Source organism: Telopea speciosissima, chromosome 10 (genome assembly GCF_018873765.1).
Source record: "Telopea speciosissima isolate NSW1024214 ecotype Mountain lineage chromosome 10, Tspe_v1, whole genome shotgun sequence".
Classification (NCBI taxonomy): Eukaryota; Viridiplantae; Streptophyta; class Magnoliopsida; order Proteales; family Proteaceae; genus Telopea; species Telopea speciosissima.
In genome coordinates this window covers 44709336-44728887 of record NC_057925.1, presented here as the reverse complement: position 1 = coordinate 44728887, position 19552 = coordinate 44709336, and the positions used below count along the sequence as shown (strand labels likewise).

At 39.8% G+C, this 19552-nt stretch overlaps 2 protein-coding genes across 2 annotated transcripts in view; both read left to right on the top strand.

Annotated features, from left to right (window-relative positions):
• Positions 1-966, top strand: part of LOC122644233 (subtilisin-like protease SBT2.4) — a 19883-nt gene extending 18917 nt beyond the window's left edge. The window contains exon 12 of the mRNA XM_043837854.1: positions 954-966. Within this exon, the coding sequence (XP_043693789.1) occupies positions 954-956 (3 nt within the window). The 3' untranslated portion in view covers positions 957-966. The remainder of the gene's footprint in view (positions 1-953) is intronic.
• The window catches only part of LOC122644235 (serine/threonine protein phosphatase 2A 59 kDa regulatory subunit B' gamma isoform-like), a 25604-nt gene extending 6052 nt beyond the window's left edge, over positions 1-19552 (top strand). The window contains exon 3 of the mRNA XM_043837859.1: positions 18766-19552. Coding sequence (XP_043693794.1) covers positions 18766-19155 — 390 coding nt within the window. The 3' untranslated portion in view covers positions 19156-19552. The remainder of the gene's footprint in view (positions 1-18765) is intronic.

Below are 19552 nucleotides of genomic sequence, written 5' to 3'. Positions count from 1 at the left end.
AATAACCAAGAAACAAACACTAGATAGCCCTAGGAAACAATTTATCAAGACCAGGTCGAAGCACATGAACAAAACATTGGCATCCAAAAACATAAGGGGGAGAGAGCAAACAGCCCGATCAGGAAAAACAACATTAAATGGAATTTTATTATTAAGAACAGAGGAAGGCATACAATTGATCAAAAATCTAACAAATGGCAGTTTTTGCGCTCTGCCACACCATTTTGTTGCGGTGTGTAAGAGCAACTAGTTTGGTGAAGGATGCCATTGTCAGAACAAAAGGAGGATACCTCATGTTGAATTATCTCTAGGGCATTGTTCGTACGTAGAATTTTTAAATGAACACCAAATTGAATACGAATTTCATTATAAAACTGTTTGAAAGTAGAAACAAATTCAGGTCGATCCTTCAAGAGGTTCAACCTTGTCATACGAGAATGATCATCAATAAAACTAACAAAATAATAAAGCCTAATTGACTCTTGACCCTACATGGACCCCAAATATCGGAATGAACTAACTGAAACAAAGAAGTACTCCTAGACTCTGGACTTAAAGGAAAAACAGTACGATGATGCTTGCCAAGCTCACAAGCTTCACACTCAATGCGGGGGACAGATTTGCAGCTAGGAACCAGATGGCGCAGCTTGGATAAGGAAGGATGTCCTAGCCGATATTGCCAATGTAAAGGAGATACGCCAGAAGAAGTAGCAACCGTTGCTGTGGAAGTGGATTCCAAATCAAAATCATAGAGGCCACTCTTCTCATGCGCGCCACCAATCGTCGTCTTTGTCACAAGATTCTAAAAGACACAATGAGAAGGACTAAAGGTTATAGAACAATTTAAAGACTTAGTTAATTGACTAATAGATAAAGGTTAAGAGGAAGCTTAGGTACATGAAGGACATTAGATAAAGAAAGATTAGAAGATAAGGGGATATCCCCATGGCTAGTAACAGGGATAAAAGACCCATCGACAATTGAAATCCGAGATGGGTTGTAGACTGTGTAAAAGATGAAAATAAATTGGGCTTACCAGTCATGTGAGCAGAGGCACCAGAGTCAATGACCCACAGAGAGGATGGGGAGGCGAAACATGCAGTAGTACTTGAGTGGGCAAGAATAGCTGTAGATGTAGAAGAGGATGCCTCAAGTTGCTGAACTCGTTGTAATAGTTGAGAAACCAGATCATTAGAAGGACCACCACCATCAGTGGAAGACCCATGAGTAGTGTCAGGAGGATGCACAGAATCAGCCGCTCCATCAGAGACTGCAGTGTTGGCAAATTGCTCTCGTGCCCATTGTGGTTTGCCATGTTTCTGCCAACATTTGTCAATAGTGTGGTTAGGACGACCACAATGAGAGCACTATCGAGAGCCACCATCACCAGAGGATGAACCAGCACCACGACCACCAGAACCAGCCCCACAACCACGACCAGCTCCAGAACCACGACCTTGAGAGGAGGTACCACCACCGCGACCACGCCCTCCAGTAGAAGTATAGAGGGCTGAATTATCCTTAGAGGCGGGGGCTGGATCAGATTTCACCACTGAAGCGGAAACAACTCTCTGGATTCGACAATATGCTTCATTCATAGACGGAATCTTCTCACCAGCCCATAATTGGCTTTTGACGTATTGAAGATCAAAATCCAATCCAGAGGGGAACTTAGCAACTAGGAACTCAGAACGTTGGGATTTAATCATAGAAGCATCAGTAGAGATGGGCTGGTATACAGTGAGTTCCTCCCACGTACCCTGTAATGAACTATAATATTCACCAAAAGACTTTCCTTCTTGCTTGAAAGAGAAAATTTTCTCATATAAATCATAAATTCGTGATAGATTGGTATCTTGAGAGTAGCTCTCCTTGAGTTCTTCCCAAACACCCTTGGCAGTTTTATGAAACATAACATTAGAGGCTATGGAGGGTTCCATACTATTCCAAAGCCAACAAAGAAGGGTTGCATTTTCAGCCTTCCAATCTTCACATTTGTCATCAGTAGGATTTGGTGGTGTCAGAGTAAGATAAGACATCTTTCGGCGAGCAGTAACATAAACTTCCAAAGCTTGAGACCAAAGAAAGTAGTTGGAGGCACCATTCAACTTGATGGTAGTAATCTGAACATTAAAGTTGTCCGTAGGAGTCTTAGAGTCAGCCATGAAATCAAATAAATAATGTCAAATACCTTGGAGAAGTAGAGTAACAGAGACAGCCAACAAATAAGGAAGACCAGGCAAAATCGATTTCAGCCCAAACCCAGATTAGGATAAAATCGATAATCCTGAGGAACAAGGCTGAACAGCCCAATATGTGATCAATTTCTGGTGCAGACAATCATCAAATAATGAGGAATGAACCCCCAAACCAGCAGCCAATATGGAAGAAAGAAATCCCAGGAGAAAAAGAAAATCGATTTTCACAGGTTATAGAGAAATCGATATCTCAGATGGAGGCAGGCATCACTTCAATCAACAGAAATTCATACTGCATCAGGCACAAGCACAAATAATCTTCAGCATATCAGGGAACCCTAGTCCTTCATTCTGGTACGACTAGGGTTCAGACAAGAAGGTACAGCATCTGGTTGCTGTGGACCACGACAAGAGTGCAAGAGGAAGGAGAAGCCTTCAAACCAGCAATAAAAGGAGAGAACTATTGATCAGATTTAGTGCTCTGATACCATGTAACAAAATAGAACCCTAAGTCTGATCAGCAGCAATGAAGAAAGAAGAAGAAGAAAGTAGAGAAAGAGAGGAGAAGAAAGAGAGATCAACTGATAGGGTAACCTCCCTTACGATTTGGTTAAGATCAAATCATGGGGAGGGCAATCTTATTTATAATATCAGCAGCAAAAGAATTACATATGAACTCCCCAAAATACCCCTAAGAGGCTAAGACAATAGAATAAACTAAAAACACAAATAAGACTAAAGTATCCCCAGAAACCTGTAAACTCTAATCGACAACTCTTAACAGTTGCCATTGGATCTCACAAGAGCAAACTGCATCTCACAGAAAATCACAGCAAAGAGCTATAATTTTCTTGTCAAAAAATTGGAGTGTCTAGGCCCGTCTCCTTTTTTTATAGCTCCATAGCAATTACTAAAGTAGGAAACCCCTATGTTGGAATATATAATCCAGAATACCGTGGGGGTATTCTTGTCCTTTTGGGCTTGCTTAGTTGTTAAGTTATTAGGAATAGATTGCTGCTCTTATAGAATCAGCTAGTTAGTGGTAATTCTGTCTATTTCAGTCTCTTTGTAACTTTCCCCAGGGGCTTACTTATCATTGAATTAAGCCATTCCATTCTCTAATTTTCTCTTTCTAACCCACGATTCTGCCAACATGGTATCCGAGTAGGTCTGACCTAGGTTAGAAAGAAAAAAAAAACTCTTTTTTCTTCAATCGACTTCTCCCTCCTTTCTGTCTTTCTCGGTTTCACCTTCTTCTCATCCTTGTAAGGGGGCAACACTAATGAGGTAATCAAATCATCCAATGATTTAGTTGCTGCCCTCCTCCCAATCTACCTTTTTTTGTAATTACTTTTTCTAATCGATATCTGCTGGAACAATCTCTGCGATTTGAAGGTCTCCAATTTCTTTGAAGATCAGATTCCTCTCACTCATGAAGGCTGATCCTCCATTGTTGGAGCTTCCTATGCAACCATTCCCAGCACCTATCTACCTTCTTCCATCTACTCTCTTTTCTTTTCTTTCCCAACCTGATTTACCCCAATCGATCTCCTTTATTAGGGTTTTTTTTCAAAACCCTGACTCCATCAATTTTTTGGGTTCCTCCTTTCAGTTGCAACTGATTTTTTAAGGGTGATTTTCTACTACTATAAGCCCCACTCAACCTAGGTTTGGACCCTTTCTGATGGCTGGATTAGATTTTACAGCAAAGCTTCCTTAACCGTCTAATTAGGTTACCTGCTAAAAACCCTGACAAAATCCTGACTCCAATCGAATTTAGGGTTACAGGTTTTAGCTTTTACTGATTTTTGGAGGGCTGATTACTTCCATTACTAGGACCACTTGACCTCAATCTTGCACCTATCCAAGTTTTCTAGAAGTCCCCTACCCCAATCGATCTCTACTTTTCAGGGTTTTTCCAAAACCCTGACATTAATTCATTTTTTGGGTTAGGGTTACCCGCTGCTTCTGGAGTTTTTTAGAGGTGTTTCTACTATCAAGAGAGGCAATTTACTTCAATTATTCATGGCTTGAAGAAGTTCTTTCACACAAGATAGATGCTGTCCTATTTTTTTTGCACTTTTTGGTGTTTCTCCCACTTGAAGATCAAGTCTCAAACCCTACAAGCGATTGGGTGTTCGTATTGGAGATCTATTCAAGCAGCTATGGACAACATCTATGCCAAGACATCATCACTTTGACAAGTCATCATCAATTTTTTGAAGCCCCCTTCCCTACAGTCGATCTCAACTTTCAGGGTTTTTTACAAAACCCCGACTCTAATTGATCTTAGGGGAAGGGATGTCCTATCTTGCTGATTTTTTTAGGAGACTTTTATCAACATCAAAGGAGTATTCAACCCAAATGACAACATCATTCTTGGAGTTTTTTTTCTTTTCTTTTTTGAAAAAATTCAGGTTTCACTCTTATGGCTCGATTTCACCAACTATCAACTTATTTATTTTCTAGTTCCTATGTGGCTAGCTGCATCACTTACTATTGGATCTGCTGAGTTATTATTTTATACTTGCTTGTTCTATTGAGCTTTACTACATACCTTGCTAGTTCTATTGATTGGCTTCTATAAGCATGACTGCTTAACCTGTTACTGCTGCCTTTATGTGGAATAATGCTGACTTGTTCTTGAGACTGAGTATCCTACTATTGGAGATCGAATTTCTTTCACATTGTTGAAGAGTCGGATCTACTACCTTGGAGATTGGCTTCTATTTGGGATTACAACAGTGTGTTCCAAGCTTATTGGTTGCAACTACGATTCTATTAAGCTGTGTGAAGCTTTTCTACAAGTTTATATCCAGTTTACTGTGAGGGCTTGATCCCAGCCAAGGTTCGAAAACTCGGGTCTCGGTGCCAATTCGGACCCTTGAAAAACCGAGTTGAGTTGAGATCTCGTCGAGTTGGTGCATTTTTTTTTTCTCAACTCGAAGCCTCATCTTGGTGGGTTTTAGACCTAGTTTGGGTCTGAAACTTGGTATTCAGCCTATTTTAGGCCATTTAAACACAATGACACTATCAGATTTTGCAAAAACAAAGTCCAAATAGGAGTTTCAGTTAGTGGGAAAGCAGGACAGACACAGGACAAACACACTTATTTATGCCTAATATCATTTAAGCAAAGCATTTACTTTAGATATTATTCATAAATAAGCAAATACCCCCTATTTGAATCCAATAAAAATAGTTAAAAAATAAAATTCCGAAAGGAAAAAAGTCAACCCCCCAGTTCAAAAACAAAAATTGGATTTTCGGCGGTAGGTGCAATTTTCAATTTTCTAATGCTAGGGTTTTTCTCAAATCTAAAAATTCCATAAATCTTAATATGGTAAAACATTGCTAAAAATCTCAAAGTGCGGTAAAATATTCAGTTGTTTTGATGTCCAAAAAACTATCTTCATTCAGAGCGATTTTGACAGCATTCGCGCACACCGAATTAAGTTTGACCGGTACATAACTCTTTCAATATAAATCAGATTTTAGCAATCTTGGACTTGTTACCATATTAAGATTTATGGAATTTTTAGATTTGAGAAAAACTCCAGCATTAGAAAGTTGAAAATTGCACCTACCGCCGAAAATTCAGTTTTTGTTCTTGAACTGGGGGGTTGACTTTTTTTTCTTTTGGAATTTGATTTTTTAACTATTTTTATTGGATTCAAATAGCGGGTATTTGCTTATTTATGAATAATATCTTAAGTAAATGATATTAGGCATAAATAAGTGTCTGTCTTGTCTGTCTTGGTTCCTGGCATAGATAGGTGTCTGTATACCAAGAATTTCCAGTAAGATCTCGAGATCTGGTACTCATATAAAGGACCTAGATGGGCATTTTCCTATGTCTAACCGAGATCTCGGTGAGATATTGACATTTTGAGACTCGTAGGCAGTCTCGTCTCGGGATTTCGAAAAACCGAGAAACTCGGTGAGATCTCGCGAGTTCTCGAACTATGATCCTAGCATTGTTCACTAACTCAAGACTGATCCAAGTTTTCTAGAAGCTTATTACATCAATTCTGCCCAGATATCTTCATCGGTTCTATTCAGCATATGGGAGTTATAGATTGGAATTTAGCACACTGATTCTTCCTTGTGTGAAGATCGATTAAGTTTTGAAAAATGGTGCCTTCTCCTTATAACAAATCAGACCTGTTTTTTATTTAATTCAGATCTGATCATTGGAGATTGGTGTTTCAGAGTTAGTTTGATCGATTGAAGAAGGTTGAAGATTACTGTGTTGCGTTGTTTGTGTCCATGGTTCTTTATCCCACTGCTTTTTTTTCCTTACCCATCTCCCATACCATACCTTTGGCATTTACCAATAACCACTTTGGAAGTTTATGGTATAATCTACTTTGCCATTACTTCTTCTTTTACATTACCCATAACACCTTTGGAGAACTATGGAAGGTTATCCTTTTGCACGATCTCATTCATCATCTCTGTTATGTCCACGTGTACTATTACACGTGAGGGGGGAGATTATGTACAGTACGCCTGCAGACATTGCAGAAGCAGAACTTGTAAGCATAGTTCGAGATCTCGCCGAGTTTCTCGGTTTTTGGAAAAGCCGAGACGAGACTGCTTGCGAGTCTCAAAAGTGCAATATCTCGGCGAGATCTCGGATCTCGGTTTCGACCCACTATTTTAACCCACCTACCACTTAAATACCTTACCTAACTGGACAAAACTCGACATATCTCGGTGAGATCTCGGGTTGACCTAAAGTTGAGGCTTCGAGTTGGAAAAAAAAAATGCACCAACTCGGTGAGATCTCGACTCGTCTCGGTTTTTCCAAGAGCCGAGTTGGTACCGAGACCCGAGTTTTAGTACCTTGCTTGTAAGAACAATTGGTGCAAAACATAGAAGATCAGTGTTTACACCATTGCCATTGGGTATCCATCGTTATTGGGTTGAGTTTGCCGTAAGGGGTAGATTGAAGTATTAAAGTATTGAAGATATTTGGTTGTTGCCTGCCTATTTGAGGATTTGTTGCCTGCCTATATGAGGATTTACAGTTGGGTTGATCATTTCCGCTGCTTGATTCATTTGTTTCCGCTGCTTGCTGCCCTAGTTGCTTATCTTCAAGATTATCAGTCAGAGATTCATCATTGGACAGCTATAGAAGATTGGTGAAAACTGCCTTTTTTGGAAGACATTCGAGTCCTGGTTTGCTGATCAAGTCTACCCAGGTTTTGAAGATCTAATTTTCAAGTTCTTGAAGGTTTATTTGGAAGCTGCATTCATCTGTCAAGCTGGACTCTGCTGCAACTTTATTTCTTCCCGTTTTGTTCAAGTTGGGCATTAGTGCCTTGTATGCGCCAACTTGAGGGGGGAGTGTTAGAATTATTATGGAGTTTTTTTTCTTACTAGTTCAAGCTGGATCTCCAGCTAGAGGGGGAGTGTAGGAATATGTGATCCAGAATACCGTGGGGGTATTCTGGTCCTTTTGGGCTTGCTTTGTTGTTAAGTTATTAGGATTAGATTGCTGCTCTTATAGAGTCAGCTAGTTAGGGGTAATTCTGTCTATTTCAGTCCCTTTGTAACTTTCCCCTCTATTATAAATAGAGAGACTTACTTATCAATGAATTAAGCCATTCCATTCTCTAATTCGCTCTTTCTAACCCATGGTTCTGCCAACACCCTATGTATGTTAGGAGGAATTCCTTATAAGTTATAACCTAAGTCTCTCTTCAAAATAAGAACTTTTCTACAGCATTACAAAACAGAAAATAACTACTAAATTCATATTTGGGTTTATAGGATTAGATCATTGCAATAGTAAACCAAAAAATAGTAAGTCTATGACCCATAAAACTCATTTGGGACCCAAATTAAGCCTAACTCAAACCAAACATGAACCATAGGTCCAGTTGGACCCCAAACTAAACCAAGCCTCAAACAGTATGCCCAAATTCTCTTCTTGCTGGAATTCTACATCACCCTTTCCTACTGAAAGGAGAAATAAATTTACAATAGTTAATAATGCTTGTGTCTTTTATTCAATTTATTTGAAAGATTACAAAGCTGAGTAATTTGCAAAGACTGGCTATTTGACCTTCCCCAAACACTTGTGATGTTCACCATTCCTCCTCCCTCCCCCCTCTCTGCCCCTTGATGCAGATTCATGGTTCAGCTGGCCCGAACCTGTTTGGGAACCCAAGCTAGGGGGGGGAACGATACTTGATCGGACAGGATCATACCCTCTTGATCCTGTGAATTCATTAGGTGGGTCATCCCAACATTTGTTCCAATCCGATCGTATCGTCCCCCCTTACGCAATAGGGGCTGCTTTTCTTGTTGATTATTTAATTGATCCCTTCGACCGAGAGACTGACACCAGCCAGATAAGAATGTCTTTTATGGATTTCGAGTCGGGAATCGAACAATGGCGGGATCATTGCTTGGTCCAAGCAAGAAGCCAAGAAAAGCTGATCTACGACTACCCTATATAAAAAAAGGACTTTAGCGCTTCAACCTTAACCAAGTAACTCCATGAGCCCCTATTTGAGTAAGGCACGCGCCAGAACCAAGCAACAACTAGCACGCCAAAACAAGCTAAAAAACTACAGCGCGCACGTTAGCGCAACGGTGCTCGTAGATCCGCTTTACTCCGCTCAAGTGCTTGCTGGATTCGCGCCCTAGCTGATCGTAGACCCCCGTTGCGCGTTAGTGATCTACGACCAACCTTTTCTTGCTGCTGATCTTAGACAACTCTCTCCCGGTAGTCAAGCTGATTTACCGCTGGCACCCTTGTTGATTTTTTTATAGTAGAGTTTTAAAAAATTGTGTATATATAGTGCTCTGCTAGTCTGGGTTTCACATAATCATTCCTGAGCTGTACGGACCTTAAGAATAAAGGCTTCAAACCAAGGGAAGGACTGTTTTCACATGCCACAATTAGGAGTTCGAAGTATGATACTGACTGTTCACTTTCTCAAAATTGACTCCGTATAGTCTGTATCGGAGTGGTTAATCGTCAAAAGGACAACAATTGGTTGTTGCATTTCAATTCATATGATGTAAAAGAGGGCTTTCTCGTCTCGCAAGCAAGGGTGAGCTTTCTCACTATACAATGACCACTACAAACGAAGGACCAACGACGATGAAGGAGGAGGAGCTAAGTTGGACGAAATCGAAGCGAAGAAATTTTGAGTTCATGCCACGATAATCTTTATGGAAGGGCAGTTTTGTTGATGCATTCCTGTGAGAATGCAGAAGAAAAGAGATCTTCTTTTCAACAGGAAAATTTGGTCACGTAGATCTTCTATTTCGCCAGAATTCGTTGATTGCTCCGTATGGATTTACAAAGGAAAAACTCCTGTTCGTTGTAAGATCACTGAAGAAAAGGTTGGTCATAAATTTGGAGAGTTTGCTTCTACACGGAAACGAAGACCTTTAAGAACAAATATTGGACCAGGAAGAAAAAGGGGAAATAGAAAAGTCTAAGCGCATATGGCATGAAAAGGAAATCCGATCAAGTATCGTTCCCCCCTTACGCTAGGGGAAAAAGAATATCTCTTATTTGGATCTTTGGTCTAGTAGGATATTTTAGGATTTTATTTATTTCTATTTTGGGATTAACATGTAATCTTTTATTTTATTTGGGTCGGTCTGTAGGAGATTGGATTGTGTTTTCCAGTTTCCTTATTTGAGTAGTTTCCTAGTTTGTTTAGTTTCCTTATTAGATGCAATTTCTTTTCTTTTAAATATGCTTGTAATACTTGGAGAAGCTAGTTGAATATGGAATAGAAAATTGATTTGGGTGTGCCTGCATGCTCTCTCCCTCTTCCCTGCCATTTTGACTTCTTCCTTCTCTTTCTTTTTTCTACCTTGTCGTTGTTACTGTACTCTGTTTTGGTGATCCAACATTCCCCCACCATGTGAACTCAATCTTCCTCATTACTTCTCCTCTTTCTGAAATTTGGGGGTACCGTCAGGTTGAGTTTCAGCAACCAAAATTTATTTTTTCTGCTGGTTATTTGAATGTTGATAAAGTGGATGTGGTAAGCCATCAGTTTCCTAATCATCACCTAAAGTTTCAGACTCATAGGATTCCATCTACCGCTGGTTGCAACCTGAACAACATAACACAAGTCCCCTTTCTTTTAGTCCTCCTTCCCATTATTACCCTTACTTATATTCCTAATTCTGCCTTGTCCTTTATGTTTTGGTTATTCCTAGTCTGCCCTTGATTTATAAATACTAGTTCCTTTCTTATCCATTCCACTATTTAACTACCAAGTTGCCCCTTGAAAATTCTGGTTAATTACCAGATTGCCACTCCCATTAAATATTGTCCTATTTAGGCACTTGAGTAGGCCCATAGCAACCCAAACCGGGTTTTTGGAATCCTGAATTGTATCAATTTGGTATCAGAACCGAACCTGAGGCTACATCATGGAGGTTGATTCATACTATTCATTCCTTTTGATTGTAGATGAAATCTGTACACTCCAAGAAAGTTTTCAAATAAGATTTTGTGATCTCCAAACAGGGGCTTATTGATCCTAGGACAGGTTGTCGAAAGATTGCTGATAATACTGACAGCTTTTGTGATGAGGTGTTGAGCATGATAGAAGCTTCAGAGGACGGATCAGAGGTAGCAGAAAATGTGGACAACGGAGGTGATGATCAAGATGATATAAACGGTCCTATGAAGATTGAAGCTGAGTAATTGAACGACGGTCTTATTGCAGATGTGAAACCCCAAGATCAGATTCCAATCAGAGGGATATTGTTTGTCAATGATTGTCAGGATATCGTGACACGGTTGATCATGAGATACGTTGGATCATTGCTCAATCAAATCCAATGATTGGGGATGCTGATCGAGTGGTGCCAATTCTCCCGTTTTACAAAACTCGAGGGTTAGTTTTCCTCAACACTGAGGGAATTGGTACAGATTCTTGGTTGAACACTTGAACCGACTCAAACTGTTTGGGAACTCAGACCGAGAACCCAAATTTGGATCTTTGGTCTAGTAGGATATTTTAGGATGGGATTAACATGTAATCTTTTATTTTATTTGAGGAGATCACGTAGGAATTAGATTATGTTTTCCAGTTTCCTTGTTATGTTAGTTTCCTAGTTTGTTTAGTTTCCTTGTTAGATGTAATTTCTTTTCTTTTAAATATGTTTTTAGTACTTGGAGAATCTAGTTGAATATGGAATAGAAAATGGATTGGGGTGCGCCTATGTGGCTTGTGTTTGCATGCTCTCTTCTTCTTCTTCTTCTTCCTCCTTGCTTCCCTGCGATCTTGTTCCCCTTGTCTTTTTTTTTTTTTCTTCCCTGTCATTGTTACCGTACTCTGTTTTGGTGATCTAACAGTCCCCCACCATACGAATTCAATCTCTCTCATTACTTCTCTTCTCTTCCTAAAGTTTGGGGTTGGAATGCCTCTGCTATAGAAGACCCAAACCCTCCAATTTGATCACGTAAACGCACCACTGTAGCTAGTTCCAGAGTGGAGTTCCAGTCTGAACCATCAGGTACTGCCAGGTTGAGTTTCAGCAACCAAAATTGATTTTTTCTGCTGGTTATTTGAGTGTTGATCAAGTGGATGCGGTAGGCCATCTAGTTCCTAATCATCACCTAAAGTTTCAGACTCTCACAGGAGTCTATTCAAGTGAGATAATCCCCCTGAAATTGAATTCCACCTACCATTGGTTGCTTGTTGTGAGGTTGAAGACAACCTCAATTGCATAACACAAATCCCCTTTCTTTTATTCTTTCTTTCCATTGTTTTGCTTACCTTTATTCTTAATTTTGCCTTGCTCTTTATTTTTTGGCTATTACCTAGTCTGTCCTTGATCAATAAATATAATTCCTCTCTTGTTCATTCCCCTTGTTAACTACCAAGTTTCCTCCTGAAAATTCTGGTTAATTACCAGATTGCCACTCCCATTACATATTGTCCAATTTAGGCACTTGGGTGGGGCCCATTGTGAACCCAAACTTGGTTTTTGGAACCCTGGATTGCACCAATTTCCTCCACCCCACAAACTAAAAAATAAAAAATAAAAAGAAAAGGAAAAGGTTAACATATCCAATTTTCATAGCAGAGGCCAGAGAGAGCAGTGATTTTCTGTAAAATCCATGAAAAGCTTCAAAAACCTGAGGAACTCTATTTGTCTTGAGTTTAGATCATGAAATAGTTGATTGCAGCTCAAAGCTCTTAAGTATTAAAATTTTATTATTGATCTCCTATGATTTTGCGCTAGTTATAACAAATTGTTCAGATCTCCATGATATTAGGTTATGGGGTGGCAGAGAAGCTCTTTATCACATTGGTGTTGAGAGTTTTGATAATCGCAATGTAGCTCCATCAATAATTAGTTCCTTTTCACTCTCTAAGAAACCTTTCTTTTGGATATTTTAGATTTGTCTTAATTCATTTCCCATCTAAATCAGTTCTTTCTTGCTTGAAAGGACTATATCTTTCTTGTTTCCTATCAAAATCCTTATGGTGACATTATTTTAGTTGTCAATGAGTCACCTAGGCACCGACTAGCATAGTTGTCACGGCGGTTAGGCGACCCAAGGTGTTGGAGAGGGTAAAAAATCAAGGCGATACCAAGTAGGCGACCAAGGCGCCCAAGCCGACCAAAGCGCCTGGACGCCTAGGCGGCGCCTTGACAACTATGCCGGCTAGGTGTTCAGTCTCTTTCTTGGGTCCAAGGCGACAACACGCCTTGTTGACACTACACGAGTTTACGTTGATTTATGTTTATTGCTTTGCTTTTCGATTAATATTCTTATATTATGTCCTATACTTTGTTTATTATATGTTGATTTTCTCATATTAGGTCATTATTGTGTACTGGTATAATTATATGATATGAGTCACGGTACGTAAAAGGAAGCTAGAGGGCGCGCGGGCGCACCTTGCATTGATGCAGTATCAAGCCTGAAGAAGATCACTCATGCTGTTTTGTTCCACATCAGATCTAGACCCAAACCATAGGTCCAAAAACCAGCCCCAATTAAGCCCAGTCGTAGGTTAAGCTGGTCAGGGTTAGTCCCTGCAATATTATTGCTGGTGGTGGGGCCCATGAAGTCGACTCCAAAGATTCACCAGACCTGAGTTTAATTTTCTTAAAGTGTCTTTTAATATTTCAATGTGTCTTTTCATTTTCCCAGACTTTGTTAATGAGTTGATTTCTTTTTCTAGGTGCTTTAATTAAACTTTTCAGTTTTCAAGTTGGGTCTGTTAAGTTTTCTATGTAGGAGTCCAAAAGTTTTTATAAGTAATTAATTTTACTTGGTATTAGTTCTAGGTAGTTTAATGCTTTATTGGAGTTAGCTTCTAGGTGATTAATGCTCGAGTCCAAGAGTCATTTTTATTTACTTTATATACTCATACTCATGTAATCCAACAATGAAAGAAAGATTTGAAGAATGAATTGAATATTGGATTTCATTGGAAATCAGCAGGTGTGTTTGATCACCTTCTATCCCTTCCCCTCTCCTCAACATTTTTTTGTTGCTCCCCCTCTCAATCTCATCTCTTCTCCTCTCTCTCATGCCCCCGTCTCTTCTCTCTTTATCAAGATTAGAATCTGATCTTGAAACCTCGTCTTCTCCCTTTATCCTATCCCTAATCTCCCTATAAATTAAATCTGATCTCTCTATTACAGATCTGAATCTTCTGCTTGTGTCAATTGGTATCAGAGCCAAAAAAATCCTACTTTCCCAACCATGGTAGCCAATAGTGAAGTTCTTCAACAGTTTAGTGTCCACAAAGAGGAGTTTATTGTCTCACTGACAAGGTGACAGCTATTGATGCTTCCAATAAGTCATTGTTAGATCGTGTTGATACTCTCACCACTATAGTTACATCCCTAAAAGTCTTTGTTGACCAAATATTGATGATACTAAAGGGAAAAATCCCATGTACTCTGGGGATTCTTCCAATTCTATGTCACAGGCTCAGCCATATGGTACACGCCACCACTATATGATCCTACAACTGAAGTTGACCATGAAGAGTCGATCGATGAAACTCAGCTGATTGAGATTGAATCTGATAAATTGATTGAAGGTCCAATTGAAGATGTCAAGTCTTCGACTCAGATTCCAATCCAGGAGACGTTGTTTGACGACGATCATCAGAAGATCATAACAATGGATCTCTTACATGAGCCAATTGACTACGTGCTTCCTGATGGTTACTTTGATAAAAAGCTTCGGATCGAGGAATGTTTACAAGTTGATTATGGCTTGATTGTCGATGCAAATCATTTGGTCTTGATCCTCCTCCATTACAAAACTCGTGGACGAGTTTTTTTCTAACACCAGGAGAATTGATGCAGTATCAAGCCTGAAGAAGATCACTCGTGCTGTTTTGGCTGGCCAGGTTAGTCCCTGCAATATTATTGCTGGTGGGGCCCATGAAGTTGACTCCAAAGAGTCTCCAGACTTGAGTTTAATTTTCTTAATGTGTCTTTTTATTTTCCTAGGCTTAGTTAATGAGTTGATTTCTTTTTCTAGGTGCTTTAATTAGACTTTTCAGTTTTCAAATTGGGTCTTTTAAGTTTTCTATGTAGGAGTCCAAAAGTTTGTGTAAGTAATTAATTTTACTTGGTATTAGTTTCTAGGTAGTTTAATGCTTTATTGGAGTTAGCTTCTAGGTGATTAATGCTCGAGTCCAAGAGTCATTTTTATTTTCTTTATATACTCATGTAATCCAACAATGAAAGAAAGATTTGAAGAATGAATTGAATATTGGATTTCATTGGAAATCAGCAGGTGTGTTTGATCACCTTCTATCCCTTCCCCTCTCCTCGACATCTTTTTTTTTCTCTCCCCCTCTCAATCTCATCTCTTCTCCTCTCTCTCTCACGATACTCTCTCTCATGCCCCCGTCTCTTCTTCTCTCTTTATCAAGATCAGAATCTGATCTTGAAACCTCGTCTTCTCCCTTTATCCTATCCCTAATCTCCCTATAAATTAGATCTGATCTCTCTGTTACAAATCTTTACCTTCCGCCTGCGTCATGCATATGAGCATAAAAAAAAAGAGTGTTCCAGTGCACGAAGCTCCCATTACTTCTGTGTCTGGGAAGGGCAAATGTATGTACCCCCCCCCTCCCGGCTTTGCAGAGAGGCTGTTTCCATGTTTCGAACCTGCAACCTAATGGTTTCAATAGTGCAACTTAACCCTTGCGCCAAGGCTCGCCCACTTATATTGCATATAAGCATAATTATATAAAATTATCATTGTTATATTACATACAGTCATAAACTGCACGCCTGGGCGCTTGTCGCCTAGGTGACCTAGTTGTCTTGAGTCTTGACAACTATATGTCATGTTGTTGCTTGAGCCTGTTTGTGCAACTCTTCCTTATCTTGTTGAGTCCCTTTTGTTGTCCAGAACCCCCTTTGCAAGAGTCAGTCTGTCACTTCTTTTTATGATATCAGCTGCTTCTGCTTGGGGCTTGCCAGTAGAATGCTCATTACCTTTTTTTTTTGGGTGGGATTTGGGTGGGAGGGGGGGGGGGGGGAGTGGGCTGGATGATGGGTGTTGCATTTGGAAAGACATCGCTTGAAGGTGGGCATGCCTGACACTTCCTGTTGGGGTTTATGATTGATTCGTGGAAGGCCACTATTTCTTTGTATACATGTGTAAACACGAACAAAGATAGGTTCTATAGTGCAATAACTTGATGGCATGGAGGGAAGAACCAAATCATGACATGAGCCCTCACCTTGTTGGATGTATATGATATATGCAAATATACAACATGTCCTGGGAAAATCATGCTACAGAGACAAAAATTGTTGGAGTGGTGATGCTCTGGACCTTGAAAAATTTATTGTTATATTATTTTAAGGAGAAGAGCTTTTCCATATGGTCTGCTTAGAAAGGTATCTCTTTACAGCCCTCAAATATCTGCCACATGGCAGTTCAGATGGGCCCCGAATTTTGTTGATAGGTAGACTCCGAAGTCCCTTGCTAACATGTCAAGTTTCAACCTGAATGGAGTTTTCCATGTGGCAAAATAAAGTGTTGAAAATTCAGACTACCACAAGGGTAGATGGTCCACTTTGGGGTGTATAGACACACATGGGGAGGGTATCCTTAACATCAGAGGCCATTTATTGAAATTTGACACATGATCAATTGACATCATTCCCTACGTATCCAACCATCAGAATAGCTACATTATACTCTTCCACGTGGGACAAATGAGGCATGTCATCAAGAAATTCCTTTCTTGACGTATTGAGATGTGAAGCAACGGTCTACATTTCTCTTTCATTATTTGAATATTGAGATGTATATGTTATCTGTTATTTGTTTGATTTGGTGGATGGGAAGGGTAAGAAAAAGAAGCAAAAAGTTCAAATGTGAGGTAGAATTCCAGCAAAAGAAAGAAGAGGAAGAGAATCTCATGAAGTTTGGGTGGTCTGGTTCAACCTTGAATCAGTTTTTTGCTTTGAACAACCCTGTAGTTCCATAATTTCCAGGTTTCCTGGTCATTTCAGGAAACTGGAGACCAGTCCTGTCATAAGGTCTAGTTGATGTTTTTTTATTTATTTTTGTTGGTAGTAGTTGGCTGGATTAGGGACTTTCTGAATGTAGCTGCGTTTTAAGCTGTTTTATTCAGTTAGTTTCTTTAGGACACCCAAACAGACTCTGCGAAGGGGGTGGGGAGGGGGGGGGGGGGGGAAGGTCTCCATCACAGCTTGGGTTATGTTTTACGGTTTTCCTAAGATTTGAGTCTGCTAAGGACTCTCCAAAACAGCCTTTGGCTGGGGAGGTTTCCTTCCCTGTTTAGGTTTAGTTTGAATTCAGTTTTTAGTTCTATTTGAACTTTGAAGAGATGTAAGCCTAAGGCCACCCCCATGATTTATGAATTGAATGAAGCTGGCTTTTGCCTCTAAAGTTCTGTGAGATTCAGAGCAAGTGTTGTGAGATGCAGTAAACCTTGGTGGGATGGCTTGGTGGTAACTCCAAGCTTGAGTTTTGGTGGGATGCCACTTCAGAGGATCAGATGGGATTCCTGATTCATACCCTCCCTTCCCTTCTTCTCTTCTTTTCCTGTTTTCCAATCATTCAGTTCAGTTCTTACCTTTTGTTTTGCGCATCTCTAGTTCTCCTATTCTGTTTTGCTTTATCATCATTCTATTTCACTTCAGTTTAGCATATTAATTCTATTCCAGTTCTAGTATTAGGTTCTAGTTCATTTTTAGTTTTAAGAATTCCATTTTTCCATTGATTTCCAGGTTTCCTACTTCTGGTATGACTTCTTAGTTCTTAAACTTCAGTTCCCTGTTTCCAGATTTCAGTTTATTTTCCTGGCTTTGTTTTCTGGTTGACATCAATATCAGTTCATTTTCTGAATTACTGGTTTAAAGGCCATGAGTTTGCTGGATCGATTTGTTGATCTGGAATTTCTGTTTCAAGAATCCTACCCCCCCCCCCCCCAGTAGTATTATTTGATATCTCTTGTTCTGACTATTGGATTTTCTTCATATCGTGATATATTATTCTCCTCATTAATTGGGCCTTCGACCTGAATATTGGTTGGCTCAAACTTGTTGATCATTTGATATTTGATTTCTCCTAAATTCTGCTTTGTTCCTAACCCTGCGAATCTGGAAATTACATGGTTTTCTAAACCCTATTCTGTAGGTGATTAGAATCCCATTAGAATGTTGTTACTATGCACAATGGGACTACAAAGGCAGTGAGTGGGTTTGGGTCAATAATTGACTCAACTCATTGAAGGTTCGGTCAGTATCGGCTGCAGCAATCTTGTTCGACCATTCTACCATGATTGGGGTTGATAAGAATTAGGTGATAGTTTTCATGCACAACCGTGCACATGCACGGCCACAGTTGGATGGGCATAAAATCCCATCCGAAATGACCAAAGATCCCCCCATAAGACGGGCTCGATGGGGAGGGGGGGAATCTCCCGTGCATGAGTCCTGTCTCCTAAGAATTATTACTCAAGAAATTGACTCATAAGGAGCAAGACATGTCTAACATATGTACAGTGTGTTGTTCAAGTGAGAATCTGCTAGCATATGTTTGATTAATCGACCAAGTGTGTGACCTCCATTAATCCATTTGGTAGTGCAAGACTCAAAAGGAGCAAGACTTGTCTAACAAATGTACAGTGTGTTATTCAAGTGGGAATCTGCTAGCATATGTTTAAGTGTGTGACCTCCATTAATCCATTTGGTAGTGAAAATAAGCTTGGGAGGCACTTTTGGGCTTTCTGAAACTGGAATCTGTTTGCGAGTGTAGTTAATATGATTCTTCGGTAAACACCTTAACTTTAAGCAAAAGTTATGTCACATCCCAGGTTCTTTTTAATCTTTATTTTCTTATTTTTCTTTCCCAAGAAATCTTGTGCTTTTTAAGGACATGTTGACTATAATTCAATTTCTCCAGTATGCATTGCAGTTGCGTTTCGTCATTGAAAATGTCATCTTGAGAAAAGAAAACTTCGGTAGATCTAAGAAGAAAAATGTTTAGCCAAGATGCCCTGTCCAAGTAAAACAGAATTGTGATGTTTTTCTTTAATGTGTGTGGCAGGTAGCTGAGCGAGCATTATTCCTGTGGAACAATGATCACATAATAAATCTCATCACGCAGAATCGTAAGGTGATATTGCCCATAATATTCCCTGCCTTGGAGAGGAACACCCGGAGCCACTGGAATCAGGCTGTCCAGAGTTTAACATTGAACGTGAAGAAGATCTTTACGGATTCTGACCCAGAGCTTGTGGAGGAGTGCTTGGCGAAGTTCCAAGAAGATGAAGAGAAGGAAAGGGAGACAAGGGAGAAACGGGAATCAGCCTGGAAGCGCTTGGAAGATGTGGCAGCCTCAAAGGCTATTAGCAATGAGGCTGTGCTCGTCTCCCGGTTTGTGTCATCCCTGGCTGTTGCTTCCTCCACAAGTCCACGAGCTGCTGTTGGTAGTTAAGAGAGCCATGAATCCTGCAAATCATCTAATACTTGGTGGTGGGATCCCATGGTGGAGTCTAGCTGATGGTGGGTCACTTCTCTTTCCCCGTGTTTCTTCTACATATGTTTTTGTATTACCTCCTGCAGGTTGCGAAGAAGAAGATGGGGTTGTGTGGTTATTGACTTGGTATCCATTTTGGGCTCTTCAGGCAACTAATTGTATGTATCATAAGGGATTTGGTTATAGAGGTAGTGTCTCTGCGGATTTCCTACCTGCTGATCGTTATTTTAATTATTATGTAATGGTGATGCAAGAGATTCTGCTCTTTATGCTTTTGCCCTGTGAATTTTTTCCCTACTAGAGGCATTCAAAGTTGCCCAATTCGAATGAAATTTAAGGCTGTATTTGTACATAA